General features: G+C 37.1%; 1 protein-coding gene across 6 annotated transcripts; it reads right to left on the minus strand.

The window, feature by feature from the left end:
- Positions 1 to 1,188: 1,188 nt before the first annotated feature.
- On the minus strand, positions 1,189 to 9,723 carry TMEM128 (transmembrane protein 128). Of its 6 annotated transcripts, none has more exons than XR_008234169.1 (6): positions 9,364 to 9,722; positions 7,937 to 8,078; positions 5,808 to 5,969; positions 4,507 to 4,615; positions 3,837 to 3,910; positions 1,189 to 2,936 (listed from the first exon to the last, which is right to left on the minus strand). XR_008234169.1 is itself a non-coding variant. In XM_052780473.1 (5 exons), the coding sequence occupies exons 1-4, from the start codon at positions 9,482 to 9,484 to the stop codon at positions 4,516 to 4,518; spliced, it is 525 nt and encodes a 174-aa protein (XP_052636433.1). In that variant the 5' UTR covers positions 9,485 to 9,718; the 3' UTR covers positions 1,189 to 2,936; positions 4,507 to 4,515. The 6 variants fall into 6 exon arrangements, 4 of the variants coding, with proteins under 4 accessions (XP_052636433.1, XP_052636437.1, XP_052636436.1 ...); XR_008234168.1 differs by having other exon boundaries at positions 3,775 to 3,910; XM_052780473.1 differs by lacking the exon at positions 3,837 to 3,910 and having other exon boundaries at positions 9,364 to 9,718.
- Between the last annotated feature and the right edge of the window lie 10,068 nt (positions 9,724 to 19,791).

The raw sequence follows: 19,791 nt of genomic DNA on the forward strand, positions 1-19,791 counted from the left end.
TAACAAAGGACATTTCTGAACTTAGATGTAAATTTCTGACATTCAGATTCCTCTTAAAGAATGGGGAAGTAAAACAAAATGGCAGAAGGGTAGAATGAGTAAATTCTGGACAATCACCGATTTAGGTAAGCATACGGAAGTAGTAGCTCATGTCCTTTATTCATTTTGGCCTGTTCTCAAGAAACAAGTGTTTTAAGCCATCTACAAATTTTTCTTTTGAAAAACGCACTTAACTGAAAGCTAGCCCTATGTTTCTGTCTGACCCGTAACAGCAGTATAAATAAAAAGCATGACTAGGCAAACAGTTAAGGCTTCAACGTCCCCTGGCTCAGAGCTACATCCATCATTATCAGAAGCTTATGGAAATGCCAAGTCCTACTTTTATCTTATGTAATGTAACCTTTAAAGAATAAGTAAGGAAGATGCTTTCATTTTACAGAGCTTCTATAGGTAACTGTGACAAATAATCTTCACTGTGTGGACTGTTTTATTTCAAGATTATTCTAGAGCACCCCTTGCCACCTGTGAAGAAAAGCTCTTTGGTGCTGGTACACATTATCATCCTCAGATGAAATGAATGTAAATGGATACAGAAAATAACCTATGGTGGTCTGTAGCCAGCTAATACATTCAAGCTTTGGTAGAGGTGGGGATTTTGACCACCTAATAATTGTTTTCAAGGAAACTATTAAGATACCTTTTTCCACTCTCTTGCCCTAAGTTCTTTATTTGGTGGTAAGGAAAATAACAAAAGCAAGGAGTTCACAGAACTGGAAGTGGCAGCAGCATTTTGTCAGGTTGCTAATTACAGCAAACATTGTTTTAAATTCTCACCAGATTCGCCACTACTTCCCTTTGAACATGTAAGTGAATGAGAATTGCACTGGATACTCATAACTGTTACTGAAAGACTTTGCAGCACTTTTGTACCATGAGCATACCTACATGGGATTTTCAGAAGACGACATCAAAGTAGTCAGAAGGCAAATAACTCCCCAAAGTGAACAGAATGATATTACACCTTCAATAAACCCAGCTGAGAGGTCATCAAAGACAAACATACCCCAAGTCAGGTTCAGTATTTAAAATCTACATGAACATCTATTTTATAGGCAAAATGATGGGCTGGCAGTTCCCAAGAACAGTGGAATTAGACAGTTAAACAATTAAGTACTGAACAATAATCAATCACTTTTATACAAAGTTTATTAAAGATATCCAGAAGAATAAATCTGAAAAAACATGTAGCAAACAGTAATTCTAATTCAAGAGTACAAGGCAACTTAAAACACCTAGAGCATTTATATAGCTGACAAATAAAAATACAGTGGTAATTACCATCCCTGAGCAACACTGCATTTTAAATAGCGGAATAAACAAAGTTACCTAAATGTACCTCTGTAGGCAGACGTAAAATTGTTAAAATTTGTTAAAAGGCAAAGACCTGAAGACAAGCAACTTGCCCTTTAAAGATGTGAAGTACAACTGGTTTTGGAAAACTGAAGTATTACATTTAAACAAATCAAGCTGTTAACTTACTCTAAAAGCTACTTAACAGTAGTGCTAAATGTATTTTATTTTGGTTTGACTGATCCTTTGTACTGCATACTGACAGCAACTTTTTTTCTTAATGAAACAGCAGAAGCTTAAGACAATGTCTATCTTTTTTATTACTAAACATTTCATGTATTGTGTATTCAGCAATGTGTGAATTTGAAAGTCAGAATGAAGAACACAGTCTCCTTTAATGGTCCAGACTTCAAGCAACAGTCACAAGGAATAAGTTTTAACAAGTTTCAATATCCAGCTTCTACATTCTCCTACCTTCCAAAGGTGTGGGTGTGAAAGTACTTAACACAAAGATCTATATAAAATGGTCTAGCAACTAGATGGTGTCCAGGTTTCCAGATATTTAAGTAGCTTAGCCAAGGTGAACAGAGAGACAATATTATTTTATTTTCCCAACTGTGTATGACTAATACCATTTAAGTTAATACCAGCCTCTTTATTGCTGAGGAAGAAAAATGGCAACTTCATTAACAGGCACTGCTAAGAACCGAAAGTTAATTTACAGAAGAAAAACATCCTGAATACTGAAAAAGTAGTGCATACATCAAAAGAATTTACTTTGTGCTCTTAATTTGTTGTGCAGTGTTAATATTGTTCATTATATTGCTGGTTATTCACAGCTTGATCATCCATCTTTGGCTGTGGACAAACTGTATCAGCACAAATAGAATCTATTTCACTGATGGCACTGCCAAATTAACAATGACATAAACATCAACCAGCTTTCTAAGGCCCTTACCTTGATCCGTATCTTTTTTCAAACACTAGCAGATCTGAAGTCAAGAGATTAGGTAATAAAATATTTCCTGCATGGTAACACACATAATATTAGAAATTTAATAGATCCAAGAAATGTCTCCTGTGTCATCTATGACAGTTTACAAGTACAAACACAGATACCATACAATATTTTAGCTGTCAGTTCAAATTGAAAAATTATAGTATTAAAAACGCACAACACTTGAATTAAGTATCAATTACTTTCAAAACAAACAACCTGCTTTGAGCAGGAAGCTGGACTAGGTAACTTCTGGAGTCCCCAAATAGGATTTAGGGCTACATAACTGACTTATTACCCATCTGCTTAATATTGAAATATGAATAAAAGCTTTACAAAGCAGTGATGATATGCTTTATGTTACTAAGAGAGGTAAAACCTATCTTTCAATTATTCACTAGTCAGTTGCTTTTTCCCAGCCACTGGCTGACCTATGGTTACGTCCATTTGATTTATAAACCAGGTAGTCTAAGAATTACAGTATCAGTTAGAACAAGCAAGCAGTATTAGAAACAATAAAAGTACTGGAATGTAACAAAAGTGACATCCACTTTGCAGGATAACAGTTACTTGAGTCCTTCACATGAAGCTGAAAGAAAAGAAAAACAAACCCAACTTTAACAAAAATGCTGTAAGGTTGTATATACTGCACAAGCTGTATCTTGTGCTAATTAGATATTGATTAGTTAATGATTTTGCATTGCCAAGTAATAATTTGGCCCTAATTATTAGGCCAATAATTATTTCACCTAATACAGAGTTAATAAATACTGTATAACAGAATTTACTTGGCTGTTCACATAGAAAACCAGAATGTTTTCTTAAGGTTCAGCTGTTCTGGGTATCTGCAATTCACTTGTACTTCTTACTTTCTGCATACAAATTAATGCAGAATGGTTGTTTCGGTCTGTTAATATAATCAGCTCTAACATACTGAAATGTGTCCTTTCCGCAGATCCTTCCAGTGCTCAGACAGAACATAGCTAATGACAGAACAAACAAACACAATTTGAAGAAGTTTGCATTAACCAGTGTGACTGAAGCTCCCATAATATCGTAAAGAGGTTCTGAAGTAAGTATTGTATTTTTCAGAAGTCTATAGGTGTTGTCAGATTATGACCTAAGTTAATTACTTCCTTAAAAAAATCAGGTTTCTTGATTGTCTACAAAATAGGGAAAAAAAATGCAACACTAGTTTCAGTCTGTTTATGCAAACAGCAGCTGTGTTTCAATGTCCCAGCCATTAAACATTTTTTGCCTACAACTCCGGCACTACAAGAGGCTACGCTCAAAATCCAGCACTGCCTCATTCTTCTTGCTGCACTCGTAAAAATGCTGGGGGACTTCCTCACTGGAAAGGATTTGTGATGGCAAGCAAAACCAAACAGGCTTCCCCACATTCCCTTGAGAAGTACAGCAAACAAGACCTGCTGAAGAAGTCACTTCAGTGGATGATGTAGACGCCTGTGATACAGGGGACATCCCTCACCCTATTTACTGAGCAGTCTTTGACGTCTTCCTTAAGCTTTTTCCATTTCCCAGGATTCATCTGAATAGTATATCCTAACAAAAGATGCAAGAACCCCTTTTCAACATGGCAGTTATTGAGAATGAATTTTTCAAGTCAACAAAGTATCTGGTTTTGCTTTTGAAAGGTTGTTTTTTAGGAATAACAAATTACTTCAGATATCTGGCAATTTTCCAGATAGCAGGTTGGTTTGGACTGTTCATTGCAGAAAATGAAAACAGCATACTTAAAGACAAAGGATTAAAAAAAAAAAAAGAACACAGTTGCATATGGATGTTAACAGCTTCTCCCCTTTACTATCAGGTCAAGCAACTTCACTAAGAAGTTTTCCCAGTATGGGTAAAAGCTGCAGATATTTGGCCTGTACTCCCTAAAACCATCCATTCTCACTAATCACTTCTTTTCACTGTCTAGAACAGAATCTTAGAGAAGAGAAAAAGGATATTCTTCCCCTTAGGATACTTGCACGTTCTCCGGTTACTCTGTATGCCACAAAATGTAAATATTCTAAAGTGTACACAAAACATAGAGAAGGAGTCCTTAAAGGGTCTTACAATCCTTAAATGTCTAACAAAGCAGTTCATGCAACAAGACAAATATTTTTATGTGCTTAAACAATTCAATTATTTACCTGAAGGACTTATCCCAGGAGTGACACAAGCATCACAACACCCATAAACTGAATGAAGAGCAACAAAGGTGTCATAAAGGACCAGACAGGCCACAAGGCAACGTTGAAACTGGGAATAAAAGCAGGAAGTTTTTGGTAAGTTCAACTGTCATACTATGGAAATACCAGCCATACAAAAAAAATATACCACAAGAGGAAATGAGATTTAAATTACTCAACCTGGAAAAATACTTGTTTCTTTATGGGATGGATGAAAAGACCCCAGCACCTACTTATTAAATTGGTAGTTTAGTTTACTGTTTGTTTACTAAAACTCATCCTAGAACTTCAGTAGCTGCTGCAGATTTTACACTGACCAAGTCCGCTCAGTCCCATCAAGGGTAAAGATACCTTTTACTTTCAGAATCTCTGTACGTGAAGCACCTGAAAATTAACTACTCTTGATTTTTTCCATGGGCATACATGGCAACTGAGAAAAGCTTTAATTTGTACTTCCAGCCAAGCAGATTTGAGTTAACTGAAGAGAAAGAGGGAAAACCAACTTATTTTACAACTGAACTACAAGGATTATAGATTTGACTAATTCTAAACTATAGGGAACCTTTATCTTCTTCGGTCTTCCTTTTTTTCCCAGCATTGCAACAAATAGTGACTGACATTATACAGATACAACATCTAAACTTAAAAGAAAGAACCAGTTTTCATGCAGAAAGCAAATAAATATACTGGCACACACGTATGTAATTTCTTCATTCACATGCGCATTTGCTCAATTCTGACTCCTATAATCTCATAAATAAAGTAGCTCTTACTGTAAGTACCATTCTCTGACAAGATAGAAACCCTTAAGGTTCATACAACAATAGCTAGAAGTATAAATTTCAGGATATGTTTGCTATTTATAGATTGTTTGATAATGAAGAACTCTGTATTAGAAACTGATCCGGCATAATTTTTTCTCAGCTAGAGAATACACCTTTGTCTTAATTTATGAACCTCACAAATAGTTGTCAGAGGTGAGCAATTTACACTAACAAAGCAAAGGACTTCAGTTTTCCCATAAATTTTCAAGACAGAAAAGATCCAGCACACCTAAAAGTACACTTAATATACGGTTTCGAGAGTTGCAACTCTCACTTTGTGGATGAATGTTGAAAGTGGAAGAAATTATGCTATGTAGAGCTGATATTGTCACCAATATGCTTAGTAGAATTAGAGAAATTATACTTTTTATAAAACGAGCCCATTAACACAGACTTGCACAGGTTTAGCAGAAGTTTGTACACAGTGTTCAAACCTACCAAATTGCTGCTGCAATAAAGGTAGCTGTTGTGATAGGTATCAGTGCTGGATACTGTGTGTCGTAGTCCTCAATTCCACAATACCACTCAAGATATAGTATGCAGTAAAAGGCAACAGATAAACATGCAGCCAATAAACAACTGCCAGAGGCAAACCACCAACTGTGGGGGGGAAAGCATGTTAAAGCATATTAAGGACATTCACATTGCAGTTTGCACATTAATATTCATTCTACTCTAGAAACAGAACAGACAACACCTGTTAATTATACAGATTGGCCTAGAGTTTCTGTAGTTTTTTTCTTAAATTACTTTTACAAAACACACTTTTTGCCCTTCTAAAGCTGTCTAAAATACATAACTAATTTAGTTTAATTTTGCAATGCAACATTCCTGTCAAATTATTTTTCCCTCAGATATTTTGGAAATGCAATGCAACAGACCTTGTCAGTGATCTACTATACTACCACACCAAAAATACTTTGTCAGCAGTGAAATAAAATAGGCTCCACTGCAACTGTGCTTCTCACTATAAATTAGACTACTGATTTTTGTGCAACAGAAATGTTGCAGAAAGCTTTAATAAGGTTTCGAGTTTATGAACTCTCAAATTTAACAGACAAGAAGCATGAATATTCTTCTTGACAGCAGCTGAAGAAAACCATAGAGAAATCCAGGATTTCAAACTCAGAATCAAGAAAACTTGAGGTATGTGATTACTTAGGAAGAAGCAATTTTGAGCCTCTGAGGATGTACTTCAAGAGTAAGATGGGAAAGACAACTGGGGAGGAAGGTGCACTTTAGTAAAATCTTATACTTAACTGAATGTATATTTAGCAAATGAAAATTTTAAAAAGTGAACTCTTACTACCATAGTTTGATTGCTAAATTACAAAGGGTAATCAACTACTCAGGTAACATTTGCTCTGGTATGGTACAGCAAATCTCTTATGCTATTTTGGTACCTCAGTACTACCAATTAAGATATCTGCATTAAGAAAGCAGTTGCCATAGTCTACCTAAACAAGCAATGCAGGAAGACAGGGTCCTGCAGGGAGCAGACGGGGCTACCCAAAACCTTGATCACATCCTGGAGTCACTAGTTTGTATCCACAGCCAACTGGACATAGGGTGTATTCTAGACCAGCCTGGAAGAGCAGCTCCAGAGAACCTCACAGCACAGAGCAAGGCCTTGTTCAGCTTCCACGTACTGATACAATAATGACAATTAGAGAGTTTCAAAAGCACTTCCAGGTAAAGCTATCCAAAAATATTTAACATCCATCAATCCCATTGAAAATAATTTAATAGAAAAGAAATAGAGCATGAATAGAAATTATTTCACTAACCTTTCACTTGTCTACTCAAAGAAGTCTAGAGAACTTCTAGAGAAATAAACTTCATTTTAACATTTAAAGATTAATTTCAGCTTTTTATGATTAAAATAAAATCAAACTGCCAACACTTTCAACAAAACAGGCAGCAATTTCTTGTACTTAAGTGTAAACTTGAAGGTACAGTATTAAAACATCCTGCTATTAGAACAAATTTTGCATGTACACAGACGGCTCAGTAGAGCCTAAAGAAAAAAAAATTATAGAAAAATTTTAAGCATTTAAGCATTTTAAGCATTGTGTTTACTTAAAAATTAGTTTAATAATAATGACTTCAGTGGTCATCTGGTCCAACCCCCCACTCAAGCAGGGTCACCTGGAGTGGGTTGCCCAGGACCATGTCCAGATGGCTTTTGAGTATCTCCAAGGATGGAGACTCCATGACCTCTCTGGGCAACCTGTGCCAGTGCTCGGTCACCCTCACAGTGAAAAAGCGTTTCCTGATGTCCAGAGGGAACCTCCTGTGTATCAATTTGTGTCCATTGCCTCTGGTCCTGTCACTGGGCACGACTGAAAAGAGCCTGGCTCTGTCTTTGCACCCTCCCTTCAGATATTTATATACATCGATAAGATCCCCCTCAGCCTTCTCTTCTCAAGGCTGATCAGTCCCAGCCCTCTCTATTCCTACTGTAGATCTTGTTTATCCAAGATTTAAAACACAGCGTTCAAACATAACAAACTGAATATGACTGTAAGATGAAAACACCACTTTCTTTGTAAGAAAAGGTACCTTACCTATCTGCTTGAATAGTTTCTTTAACAGTTTTAAAAAAATCAAAGTAGTATGTCACAGTAATCGATGCCAAAATCCAGAATGCAGAATGAATATTCAGTCTGGTAAGAGGCTTCCTCTTCTTCTCTACAGCTGTAGACTCTTCTGTAAATAAGAACATAATTATAGCACTAAAGCCAGTCATTAAATGGAGTATGATTATAGTTACGTAAAACATGATGCTTTATCCTTTTAATTCATTTATCTTTGGAGATTATTATACTCAGTATAATACACTTTGTATTACAGAGGAAGTATTCGAAAAAGCTCTGCACGTTTCCTGTAATAAGACTAAGCAAGGTAGCCTTTGATAAAACGATAAAAGCAGTAACAATCAGCACATACTGTGTTTGTGTACCCTTTTAGGAACCTAACAGCTGACTACATTATGAAAGGGTTATTTAACTAGTTAAAAACCTCCTGGTGTTATTAAAACATTATTATTAATCTAGCATACAGAAAATCAGGTAGGTATTTCCGATTACTAATTTAATCACATCCTTTTTTGTTAATTTTAATCCTTGCAAACTGATTTCAGGCATAAATAATTTTCTTGTTCTCAACTGCAGTTACTTCACAAGAGATTTTCAACTTTAGTTTCAGGAGCTAGCCTGATTCATGCCGCATACCTTCAGCGGATAAACTAAAACTATCATTATGCAAAAAAGCATCTGCTGTTTTTTCTCTCATCACCTTATATTGTTTTAGAGAAAGCAAGACAACAGAGCAAGCAGATTTGAAAGCATATTTTTGTGCATGACGGTAACCAACCAACTAACACACTCAATACTTACACACACTGTCAAAAAAAGGTGTCAAAGGTACCTTTGATGTTTCATACTTTGAACTTTATTACTAAAAGTTATTGGTGGCCCGTGGGCCTCCAGCAGTGTACGGTATGCTGGCTCCTCCACATGCATTACCACCAGCCAAGTGTACTAACAGCTCTGCTGGCGTTTACAGGCATTTTTATTTTTTATTTCCTAGATTATTCCTCATCTACTAGAGCTTGGGTCTGGAGCATTGAAGCACTTCATCCCCCACCAAGAAACCCGCGGTTGCAAGTCTTTTACGCAACTCACGTCTCCCTTTTCACATCCAACTCGCTGTTAGGAGCAGAGACCCGAGGGACGATGAGCTGGCTGCAAGCAGGCGGCACCCCACCGAGGAGTCCCCTCACTCCAGCCGCGAGCAGGGTCCGTCCCCTTCCCCCGCTCCCGCTCCCGCTCCCGCCGCGGGGGCAGCGCTGCGGCAGACGCCGCTCGTCACCGCTCCCCGCCCGGACATTCCTGTCACACCGCCCGCCTAGCAGAGCCCGGCCCGGCTCCGCTCCCCTCCCCTCCCGGCGGGGTCTCCGCGTCCCAGGCCCAGCGTCCCCGGCGCCACCCACCAGCCGTCCCGCCGCCCCCGAAAGGCGGCTGCGGCGGCAGCGGGTCGCGGGGCTCTGCCCCTCGCCGCAAAGGGCGCCTCAGCCTCGGGAGCGGGTCCTCGCCGCCGCCGCCGGCCTCCATCTTGGGCCGCTCCGGCAGTGACGCCAGGGCGGGGGCGGGAAGCGCGGCGGCCGTTACGGCCGTTGGCGTGAGGGGCGGCGACCCCTCGTGTGGGGTCGGAGGGAGTCGGCGGGCGGAAGGGCAGCCGGCGGGGCCTCCTTCGGAGTTCGGCTGTCCCTGGTCGTAGCCTTGCCAAGCCCGTGGTCGGTCGGAAAGCGAGTCTGAGCGGCTGGTCCCCGCGGCGGTGCCCGGGTGCCGGGGCGGGAGCGGGGGGGCAGAGCGCTGGGCGCTGCTGGAGCACGGCTGCCGCAAAGGATCGCCCGGGTAATGGCCCAGTAATATATTATAAATCAACAGTATCGTAAATCGCACTAATCCCTATTGGAAGTCGTGAACAGTGTGATGTAAATCCGAGTGCCGGAGTGAGGACTGTTTCATCAAAATAATTAAAAAAACCGGGAAAACTGGGTGCATATAAATGCTTTGCTCATCACATTTTGCAACCCAGATGCTCTTGAGGATAGATGTTAGGAAAATCTCACCTTTCGTGACACAGAGCAGTGGTTTAGATGGAACAGGAGTCAAATACAAAGCTCTCGAGAGGTTTCAAGACCCATAGGAATCCTGTAATGCTGGATACTGCAACTCTTAATTGCAAATAATAACTATATTTACAAGACAAACTAGATAAAAGTTAAATTAATAAAATGGTAAAATAGATTGTTTCAGCTCTGTAGCTGAATTCTGCATAACTAGATAAAAAGTCACATCAGTGCGTTTCTGCAAACAAAACCTTGAGACTTGCTAGATTAGTATTGCTTTCTCGTTTATTCATGTGGACAAACTCAAAACTACTAAATTATATTGACAGATTCATCTTCGGTCTGGTGGTTGTAAGAATGCTGTGAATATATATACTGTATCCTTTGGGGTGTGCTCATTGAATAAGTAACATGGCTTTTAAAATTGAAATTTGTTTCTAATAGTAATGATTTATTAGGCTAATTAGATGATACGTGTAGTACTTACAAATCCTGTGGTTTCTTGGACAAAATCATGTGTGGCATAATGTTCCTACTGAGGCAAAAATCCCACTGACTACAGAATGGAAGTACCTGTCCCATATGGCACCTGCTTTTCTTTATGGTGTAATTAAATGTAGAAATATTCAATAAAAGCTCAGATTATTATATGGTAGATTGAAGGAAAAAAATAATTTCAGTATGTGGGCTTTATTTACCAAAATCAAATTTATAGTCCTTCTAGTTATATATAGATTAAAGTTCAAAACCCAAACATTTAATAACGTGATTATACTTTTCCTTTTAGAAGGCAATCTGAGTATTTTGCATGAAAACAGTGAGTATGAGAAATATGTCAAATTTTCACTTACCATGTGTATTCTTTGCATATTGTGTGGCATTTATCAACATAGAAGCTTTGCAGATACTTCCTCTGTAGTTTCATGTTGAGAAAACAGGAAAAGCAAAAAGCATGGAATGTAGGCTGCGGATAAATAATTATGTATTTTATCAGTAAACCTTAAAATATGTCAGGCCATCCTAAGGGTAGAAACTAATTGGTAGAAGCTAATCAGGGTACAAGCTAGACTTGATCTGAACTGCACTGTTTTTAAGCAATTCTAAACCTGTTGAATAACTAATGCCCTTTGAAATGGGTGGAAAAAAACTGGGGTAAATCTTAATAAAATAATAGATCTTCTGCATATATAGTCTAATTCATACAGTGTTATAGCAGGTTTAACTCAGTAGACGTACATCAGTTTAACTAGTGTAATGATGAACCCTAAAAGTACATAAGACTAAGTTTTTTCAATTTATTTAATTATCACCACTTTTTCTTACATTTGGTTGCAATTGTAGGTGCTGAAGTAATGGAGAATTTGACTTAATCAGTGCATTCTACAATTAGAAGAAAAACAGCACTGGCTCTTCATTTGTCATGTAACCTGATATGTAGTTACACTGTGTTGTATAATCTACCTGGAGATGTTATCTTTTCACAAAGGGGCTGCTAACAATAATTTATCAGGAAAAAAATGACTATATTTTCCTAAATATCCTATCGTCTGTTTTATAGATGAGTGAGGTTCTAGGGACAAGAAAAGCAAGGGTTCTGGTTATTCTTTATTACTGTGCATTGAGTTTTGAGTAAATTCAGCCTAAAAGATACAAGAATGGAACAATTTTTTAATATTTTTTTTTCTCTGCAGAAAGCCGGGCCTTCATTTACATCTAAATTTCATGTGAGCCATGTCATAGTGAGTAGAAATTGTTTTTCCAGCCTTAGAACGTCTCACGTAAGGGCCAACCACATCATAGTCCTTAGTGACTACGGTGATTATTTTTTATTTAGTTCGGTTGAGTATTTTGAAGTTAACAGCTTGTGGGAGCCTCTGAGCTCTGCTTTCTTAGCGATGAAATAGAGGTTTCTTTGTTTTATTTCCTTTGAGTGAAATGATTACCTCAGCCTTCACTTTTATGCTAGTGATTCAAATAAGAAACAAAGGAAATCTTCTTGTACTTTCTTTGCAAAAGCTATTCATAGGAAATATCTTTGATTTAAACATAGCAATTAAATAAATATGTATGCTTGGAAAGGTTAAGATCTGTTAGTGTTACTAAACTGAAGACTCCTGTTTACCTACGGAGTAGGTATTGTGCAAAGAGCTGAAATAAGAGCTTCCTTTCCCTGACTCACTATTGACCTTAACCTAGACCATATTCAGTGTTTGTAGAGCTGAGATGTTTTCTGTGATCTTTTCACAGAGCTTCTCTGATTCAGAAATTATTAATCTGTTAAAGAGTAGATAACGATCAGGAGCTGAACTGAGACTGTTACAAAAGGAACAACATAATTAAAGCATCTAAACAACGGGCCTGCTATGGGTAATTAATTCTTGCAAGTAAAAGTTTAATCCCTGCAGAAATGTTAGCAAGTATTTTAAAATGTGGTACTTGATCTGATAAATTTAGTTAACAGTCTATGAAAGGAATTGTGAATTTGAAGATTCTGTGAAGGAAATGTACAAAGGGTACAGTTTGCAGTGTTTTTTGTTAAATGTATTCCTGGTCTCTTGCATAACGTGAATTCTTCCCACATTTTCAGAAAGTAGCTTCAACAACTTTGTGTTCTTTTCTTTTAAATAAGAAAGAATGCTTTGTAAGTTATTTGAATGTGTTTAAATATTCAGGTTTTGCAGTAACAAATGAAGGGTGAAATTTGCAATCTAATTGGATATTTTAAAATTAATTTTCATGTTGCTTGCTGAGTATTTGCTATTTACTGATTAGTTGTTTTTATGTTGATTACAGGTAACTCTTAACGACACACACAAGTGGTAGCTTTTTACATTCCTTGACTGGGTACATATAAATTTTAGAATTAGACTTCCCAGTTAAATTCTCACTTCTAGAAAGTCAAATTAGTTTTCTAGTATTCTAGCAAATATTCGTAACTTTTTCCCCATGACAGAAGTCAATAGTTAAATGGGCCCAAATGTAGTCTGTTCACAAAAGACCTGACTGGAATTTTCTTCATTTCTTATCTAAGTAGGGCTGGCTCCTCTCTCCATATGTTCATTTTTAGCTGAAGGAGGTTGGCTACAGTGTACACATATTCTTCATTTTGAGAAGTAATTGTGCAATATACTCTGTGCTTTCTGTTCATGAACTAAGAAATACTAAAGTGAATAGTAATCTGCTGCTGATCTTCCACTATAAGGAGTAAAAGGGGATGGGTAGAGGTGTCAATCCTTTCCAAATGTTGTTCTTGGAGTAAAGCATTGCATATCCTCTCTTACACTGAGTGAAAAAGTAAATGCATTGTCTCAGTCATCCAGGTAAGAAAAAAGCCTTCAAATAGTACTACAGTTCTCTTGCTTTCATCTAGCATTCCTTTAATTATTTTAAATTCAGTACAATGGAAAAAATCACCAAAGGACTTAAAAGCACTTGGTATGAATAACTTAATGCAAATCTGAAAAACAGCTGAAGGTTAAAACTCAATCAACTCTGAATGTGGTACATATACAAACTATTGAACTCAAGTTGAATTCTCATGCGAGTATTAAATTACAGTGCAGCCCTGAATTGACCCTTTAGGAAGGAAACAATACATATAATAGTGTGTTTGATACCAAGAATGCACTATATATAAGCATGCAAGCATTTGAACTTCATGAAGGAAAAGAAAGCAGAAAATATAAAGGCAGTTAAAAAGGTGAAGAGGGCATCTAAGAGAACAGAAAAAGAGCGCATCACATAATGTCATCTGACTTATCTAGGTATGTTATTCTTCACCTTCAAGGTTGTCTGCAAATTACAAAAAAGTAGCTGGTCCAGAACATTACTTTAATCTGAAGTATCTATTTGATGGGAGACCATTTCAACACCCTCAATTGTGCTGATTAAAAATGTTAGGTAGCGTCAATGTTTGACTCTTGCCTTTTGTTATAATAGGCATTAAGAATATAAAATGAGAAGACTGTTCATTACAGCTTGGATCTTCAAATGTGTAAACAAAAGCCATGAAATAAATCTGGACAAGCCATTCTCCTAGAAGTTGCTAAGCAAATCTTCCTACTCTCTCTCCTAAATAATTTCTTGAGTTTAGTTTCACTTAACTATGCGTACTTTCTTAGGGAGTACAATGGCTCTCAAAATGTTTTCCTAAGACTGCAGTTTAATGATACAAAGCACTTGGCAGCAATACTCCAGCTATAATTGTTCTTGACTACTGAGTCCCTAGTAGTGGTATATAATACCGCTCAGTTTGAGGATTTGATCTGGTTTTAAAAGCCTGAAAAAAATGCAGGGGGTGGCGGAGAGGCAAAAACAAATGACCAGATGTGGGTGGGTGGGAAAGGGAACACTTGGGAATTACTGAAACTGATTTCCTCACTGAGGAAAAACTCTGTGCAACCACACATTTGTAACAATACGACAAGAATTTCATACTTAGGGCATTTAGGAACATCCTGAAGTTTGGGGGGTTTTTTGGAATAATGAAGATCACAGATCTAATTCACACAGGAAAGACTATCAGTTGTGGGAATGAGCATTCAAGTTTATTATTCATCGAACATTTGCTCTACAGGAGTATTGCTCTCTTTAGGCATGACGCTTTATTTCTGTATTGATAGAGGTTAGCATTTTTTTAGGCTGTGCTAGCATATTAACTATTGTTTTGGAGATGGTCTAGTGTCCCCACTGCCTGTGATTTGACTGCTGTAATGAAGCAGGGACAAAAAGCTGCTTGGGCACGTGGACCTCACTGTTACAAAGTACAGATAATTTTCATAATGTGTTCAGCATAGGAGCATCTCACTGATGTATATAGTGTGGAATTCAGCTCATGCTGTTTGCCTGCATAATCTTTCTGTGGAGTCCTGAAAAAAATAAACATGAAACAAAGGTCTTACACACTTCATTCAGGTTTATAAGCAGGTTTTCTTTACCATCGTCCTTGACAGTCCATTACTGCTTATGTATCCTGTAGGGTCAATTTTTCATATATTTTGATCTGGTATTGTAATTGGACGACAGAGTTAGAGGGAACACTGACAGAGTGCTATACTGTCAGAGAGAGAAAGGAAGAGAGAAAGATGTTTGCTGGTATGAAAACTAAATTCAGCAATACCTCGATTTGAAATTTTAGCTGGAGGATGGTTGTACAATTCCTGTTCCCGTTTTGGCTAATCTGCTTAACATGAACAGGTCTTTAAGAACATAGACTGAGTTAATATTTTTTCTTCATATAGAAAACTTATCCAATGCTAACCTCTGAAACCACTTAAGTTCTGAAAATTCACCAAAAAAGCTGAACTTTCAAAGATAGGTGAGACAGAATTGTAGCAGCAAGAAAGGAAGAGGAAACATACTTCATGGTGTAAGACAAGGAAACTGTAGGAACAAACAGTCCATAAAATGTCTGTAAATTGTAGAATGGATAGATGGGGGAAAAGAAAAATCAATAAAGCGCTCTAAGCCTAAGAGATGTCTGTACAATTCAGTAAAAGCTTTTATACTGGCAATTGATTTAGAAGTGCAAGGCAGAAATGCAGGCACAAAGTATTGGCTTCAGTAAGTGAAGCACTTGCTTTAACGGTAAGAAAGAAAAGTCTAGGAGAAAATTCTGGTCCTGTATCATCCATGAAAAACATTATCTTTTGTCATGCATGGATACTATACAGGGTCAATTGCTGTGTATTCCCCCTTGAATTCCTTCTCATCATCAAGAATCAAAGGCCATCTGAAAAAAAGATGGCCTTGAAATGTCTTGATTTCAGAAAATCAAATGTATAAAAGTGCACTTCATGCTTTGTATTTATATATTAAAGGCTGGATTGTGAGAGTTCATTACATGGCTACGGCAAAGAACAGAACGAAGGAGTGAAAATCACAGGTTTTGAGCCATCTGCAATGCAGGTGAAATTCTGGTGTTATTTTTCATTCAGTTCGTCACTTAAATGAGATGTAGTGACCTGAATACTTTCAGATGGATTTCATGCTGCCTGAGTGGAAGATCTCAGTATGTTTAAAAGCACCTTTTTTCTAATAAAACAAATACATGTAAGAGTTGAGCTTGACTCTGTAATTAGGCCTCAATTAGGATTTTGATACTAATTCAGTAGTAATGCATTCCACCTAAAAGTTTGAGAATAATAGTTTAATGGGTAGGCATACAGAGACACAATTTCTGTTTTTCTTTACTTTCAAGTCATTTCAGGAACTACAAAACTACTTATGTAGGAAATCAGTTATTTTACTTCTGCTGTAACTCAGATACGGAGTTGAGTAGCAAGGGCAGTTTCTATGCAAAAGATCTAATGAGAAACGTAAAACAGTCTGTTTCAAGACTGGACAATTCTAAGTCTTCTGGAATAAATTTAGAAGGGAAGGATAAATAAAAAATAAGGTGAAGATGTGTTTGAGAAAGGACTAAACTCTGTGATCTGCGGTCTTGCAGAAAAAAAGTCCAATCTAAGCAAAATTTTGAAGGTTTTTCAGCCCTTACCCTGTGAGAGTGTAAAAGCATGAGGATACAGGTGTAAAAGGAATTTTATCTCAAGTGCAAAGAAAAGCAGTAGGTTACAGGTGCGAAAGGAATCGTATCTTAACAAGTGCAAAGAAAAGTTACTACTAAAACTTCCTCTAGTCCAAGTGAAATTTAGAATTCAATATAAAATAACACTTCCTGTAAAAGTACTAATGGGAAACATGATATGCTGCTTTTCTTGGCTGACAGAGCAGAAAAGAAAGTTAGAGGACTTATTCTTGTTTTTTCTTAAAGGCTAAATCAGGAGAAGAAAGGGATAAATGTTGAATATATTAACTGAGATATCTTGTAACCTGTGAATACAGCTTAATGGATAGAACAATATGCCTTTTTTTGCTTATCTCGCACAAAAAGTTTAATATTTGCTCTCTTCTTTCCTTAATAAGGGTGAGTGTTACAGCTTTAAAAGTTTCTGAATGAAATCATGTATTGGGTCTCTGTATCCTGTGGTCATCAGCTGTAAGCCACTACTCATGTCGGGATCTGACTACATTGTACTGATGCAATCGGATTATAGCACCAGGTGGGAGGATCGGTTTTCACTGGGAGAAGGCAGAATGAACTACTCTAATGCACCGGTACAGTGGAGGGCTGAGCACAACAAATAAGTAGCCGTCCTTTGAAGCTTTTTTGTTTCAGTGATTAAACTCCCTGCTTAAATGCTTATGCTATACTCATAAAGAAAGCCACTAGCTTTAAACAATTTTCTAATTTACAATACTTCTTCCTTCCCCACCCTGCCACCAAGACATTCAAGTTCTAAGACACTATTTTAGAACAGAAAATTTTAACAATAAGGCATATTTTATTATGGAGATACCTTCTGCTGTTCAGAAAGTCAATAAAACAAAGATTCTGGAACATTTTGTAATGCTATGTTACTATTATCTGATGGTTTCTCAAAAATTTATTGTGACTGTTGACATTAACAATGACTGCTAAACATATAATTTGTGGGAAAAAAAAATTCCGCATGATTTTGTTAATTTGTGTTAAATGCTAAGTGAAGCTTTATACAAGCATACTCTTGCACTAATTTTTCAGTATCCTGACCCATGTTACAACAAAAAAATTTCCTGTCGTTACAGTAGTGAATGAATACTGGAAAACTGTAAATTGTTAACAATTTTATCTGTTTTCACATCTCAATTTGAAACAGAACAAGTGTAAAATATGTAGTTGCAAAGTAAAGATTTAATATTATGACTTTTTTTATACTGTAACACTTAAATACCCAGCTCTTGCTAGTAAAATCAGAACTCTATTTACATTCTCATTTATTGAGATCTATCTGTACAAACTATATTAAAATACTAGCCTTAATGGTATAAAGTAATGCAATTAAACTAGGAAATGCACAAAATAGAATTCACACTTGTGCTACCTTATCTCTTTTTTTAAGTTGCATGTTTTACAGTAGCTTTTCTGCTTCTGCAGAAGTTTGGAAGGACTCCCTCTCTCTCCTCAGAATCTAGCATGGCAGCTGCAAGGTAATAAAGTCCCTTTCTGAATATTACTGTTGGTTGATTGCAAGTGAGAAAAACACAAGAAAAAACATATGTCCATCAGCCATATGTTTCTGCCACACTGCAGAATCAACATTAAGCAATGCCCCTTTGTCCTGAAAGCACAGGAAAAAAAAAAAAGTGGGAAAGGTGATGATGCTTTAAAAATACCCGGTTTAAAGAACTTGAGATGCTGCAGGTCATCAGGTTTTTTGTTTAATGTGCAAAGACTTAAGTCTTATTTTAATGACCTGCATAATACTGATGTTATCTGAACTGCACAGCAATTCATATACCAAAAGATAAGAACTGTTAGAATCAGAAAGATATCAGAGTAAAAAATGGAAGTATAAGCCAGTCATTTTGATTTTGAGGGTCTGCAACAGATCAGTGATCTCAGGTTTGCTGTTGGGTTTGGTTTTGGTTTAATGATATGACTGCGATATGTGCTAAATTTTGCCAGATTTTCCCATGTACACAACTGAACTCATTACTCAGATGTGGTTTTGATGGCTTCATGACCAAATGGTACAAGAAGTGAACTTGATGGTTCAGTAGATAAAGTCCTCTATAGCAACACAAACCCAGTATGCTGGCATGCTATTAAAAGAAACTCCAATACCATAGCTGTTCAGTCAGATAAAAGGATGACATAAAGGGCTACATGGTAGTCATGACATTCTTTTAAATATTCTGTACTACATATATATATATAGTGTGCTTGATGAAGGCACCCGCAACTTTCCTGTCCGTGCATAACCCTGATTGATTGACTTTGCTGCTGAGAACCTAGATCAAAGATGACGAACTTTCTGGTTCATTATGTGGCTGCTGTCAAATGTATTTAAAACGTCAGTTGTGGATCATGTCAGCTAAATTTCCATGGGCATCAAACTTGGCATCAAGGGCAACTGCTTGCAGTAGTCGATTTTGATGATCAAAGATAGATCAAAGGGAGGGATGATGGTCACGCAGTCAGCATATGCACAACACCCAGAACCACTGCAATTAATGTGAGCTAGATCTTCCTTCTTCAAATACATTGCATGCACAGATGGATGTCAGTCCTGTCGTCATTTGTTTTTGAAAGTGAGAGACCCCAAAGTCACTCAATTGAGGACTTAAGAGCTGTTCAATCAAATTAATCACCTGACCTAGAAGCTGGGATCAGATAATAATGCTTAACGAACATATTAATTAAACTGCAAGCAGGTGCTCGGCAAGTTTCCACATTACCACTGTGAGTTGTGCCTTGCTGTTCTCTTATACCATCTGGAATAATAATTTTAAAATAATACACACTCTCTGAATGCAATCAGGTAAATTGATACTGTTGCCTGCTTGCATTTGGTAAATCTTAAGGTTGTACACCCTCCCCCTAACTTAAAAACAAAAGAGCATCCAAGATACGTAACTTCATTGCAACAGATCCATGCGATTTAAAAAAAACACTGGTAAATATGCTGATTAATCACCAAATAGAAATTAGATAGAAATTACTGTTTTTCTGTCTTCATGAAATATTCTGGTCTGCAAGGGATTATGGCTCCCTCTGAAACAATTACCACTAAATTGGTAGTTTTAAAGAACAGGGTAACTTCAATCTGATTGAGCCATCATTAGCTGCAAGGAGTAAATTAAAGCTGAAATCTGTTGCAAGTGGAAAAGCCAATTTCAGTCCTCTGAGAAATCTATTAATCATCTAATGAAAAAAACACAGAGGTCGTCTTTTTTTTTTTTACT

The sequence above is a fragment of the Harpia harpyja genome, chromosome 2 (genome assembly GCF_026419915.1).
Source record: "Harpia harpyja isolate bHarHar1 chromosome 2, bHarHar1 primary haplotype, whole genome shotgun sequence".
Lineage (NCBI taxonomy): Eukaryota > Metazoa > Chordata > Aves > Accipitriformes > Accipitridae > Harpia > Harpia harpyja.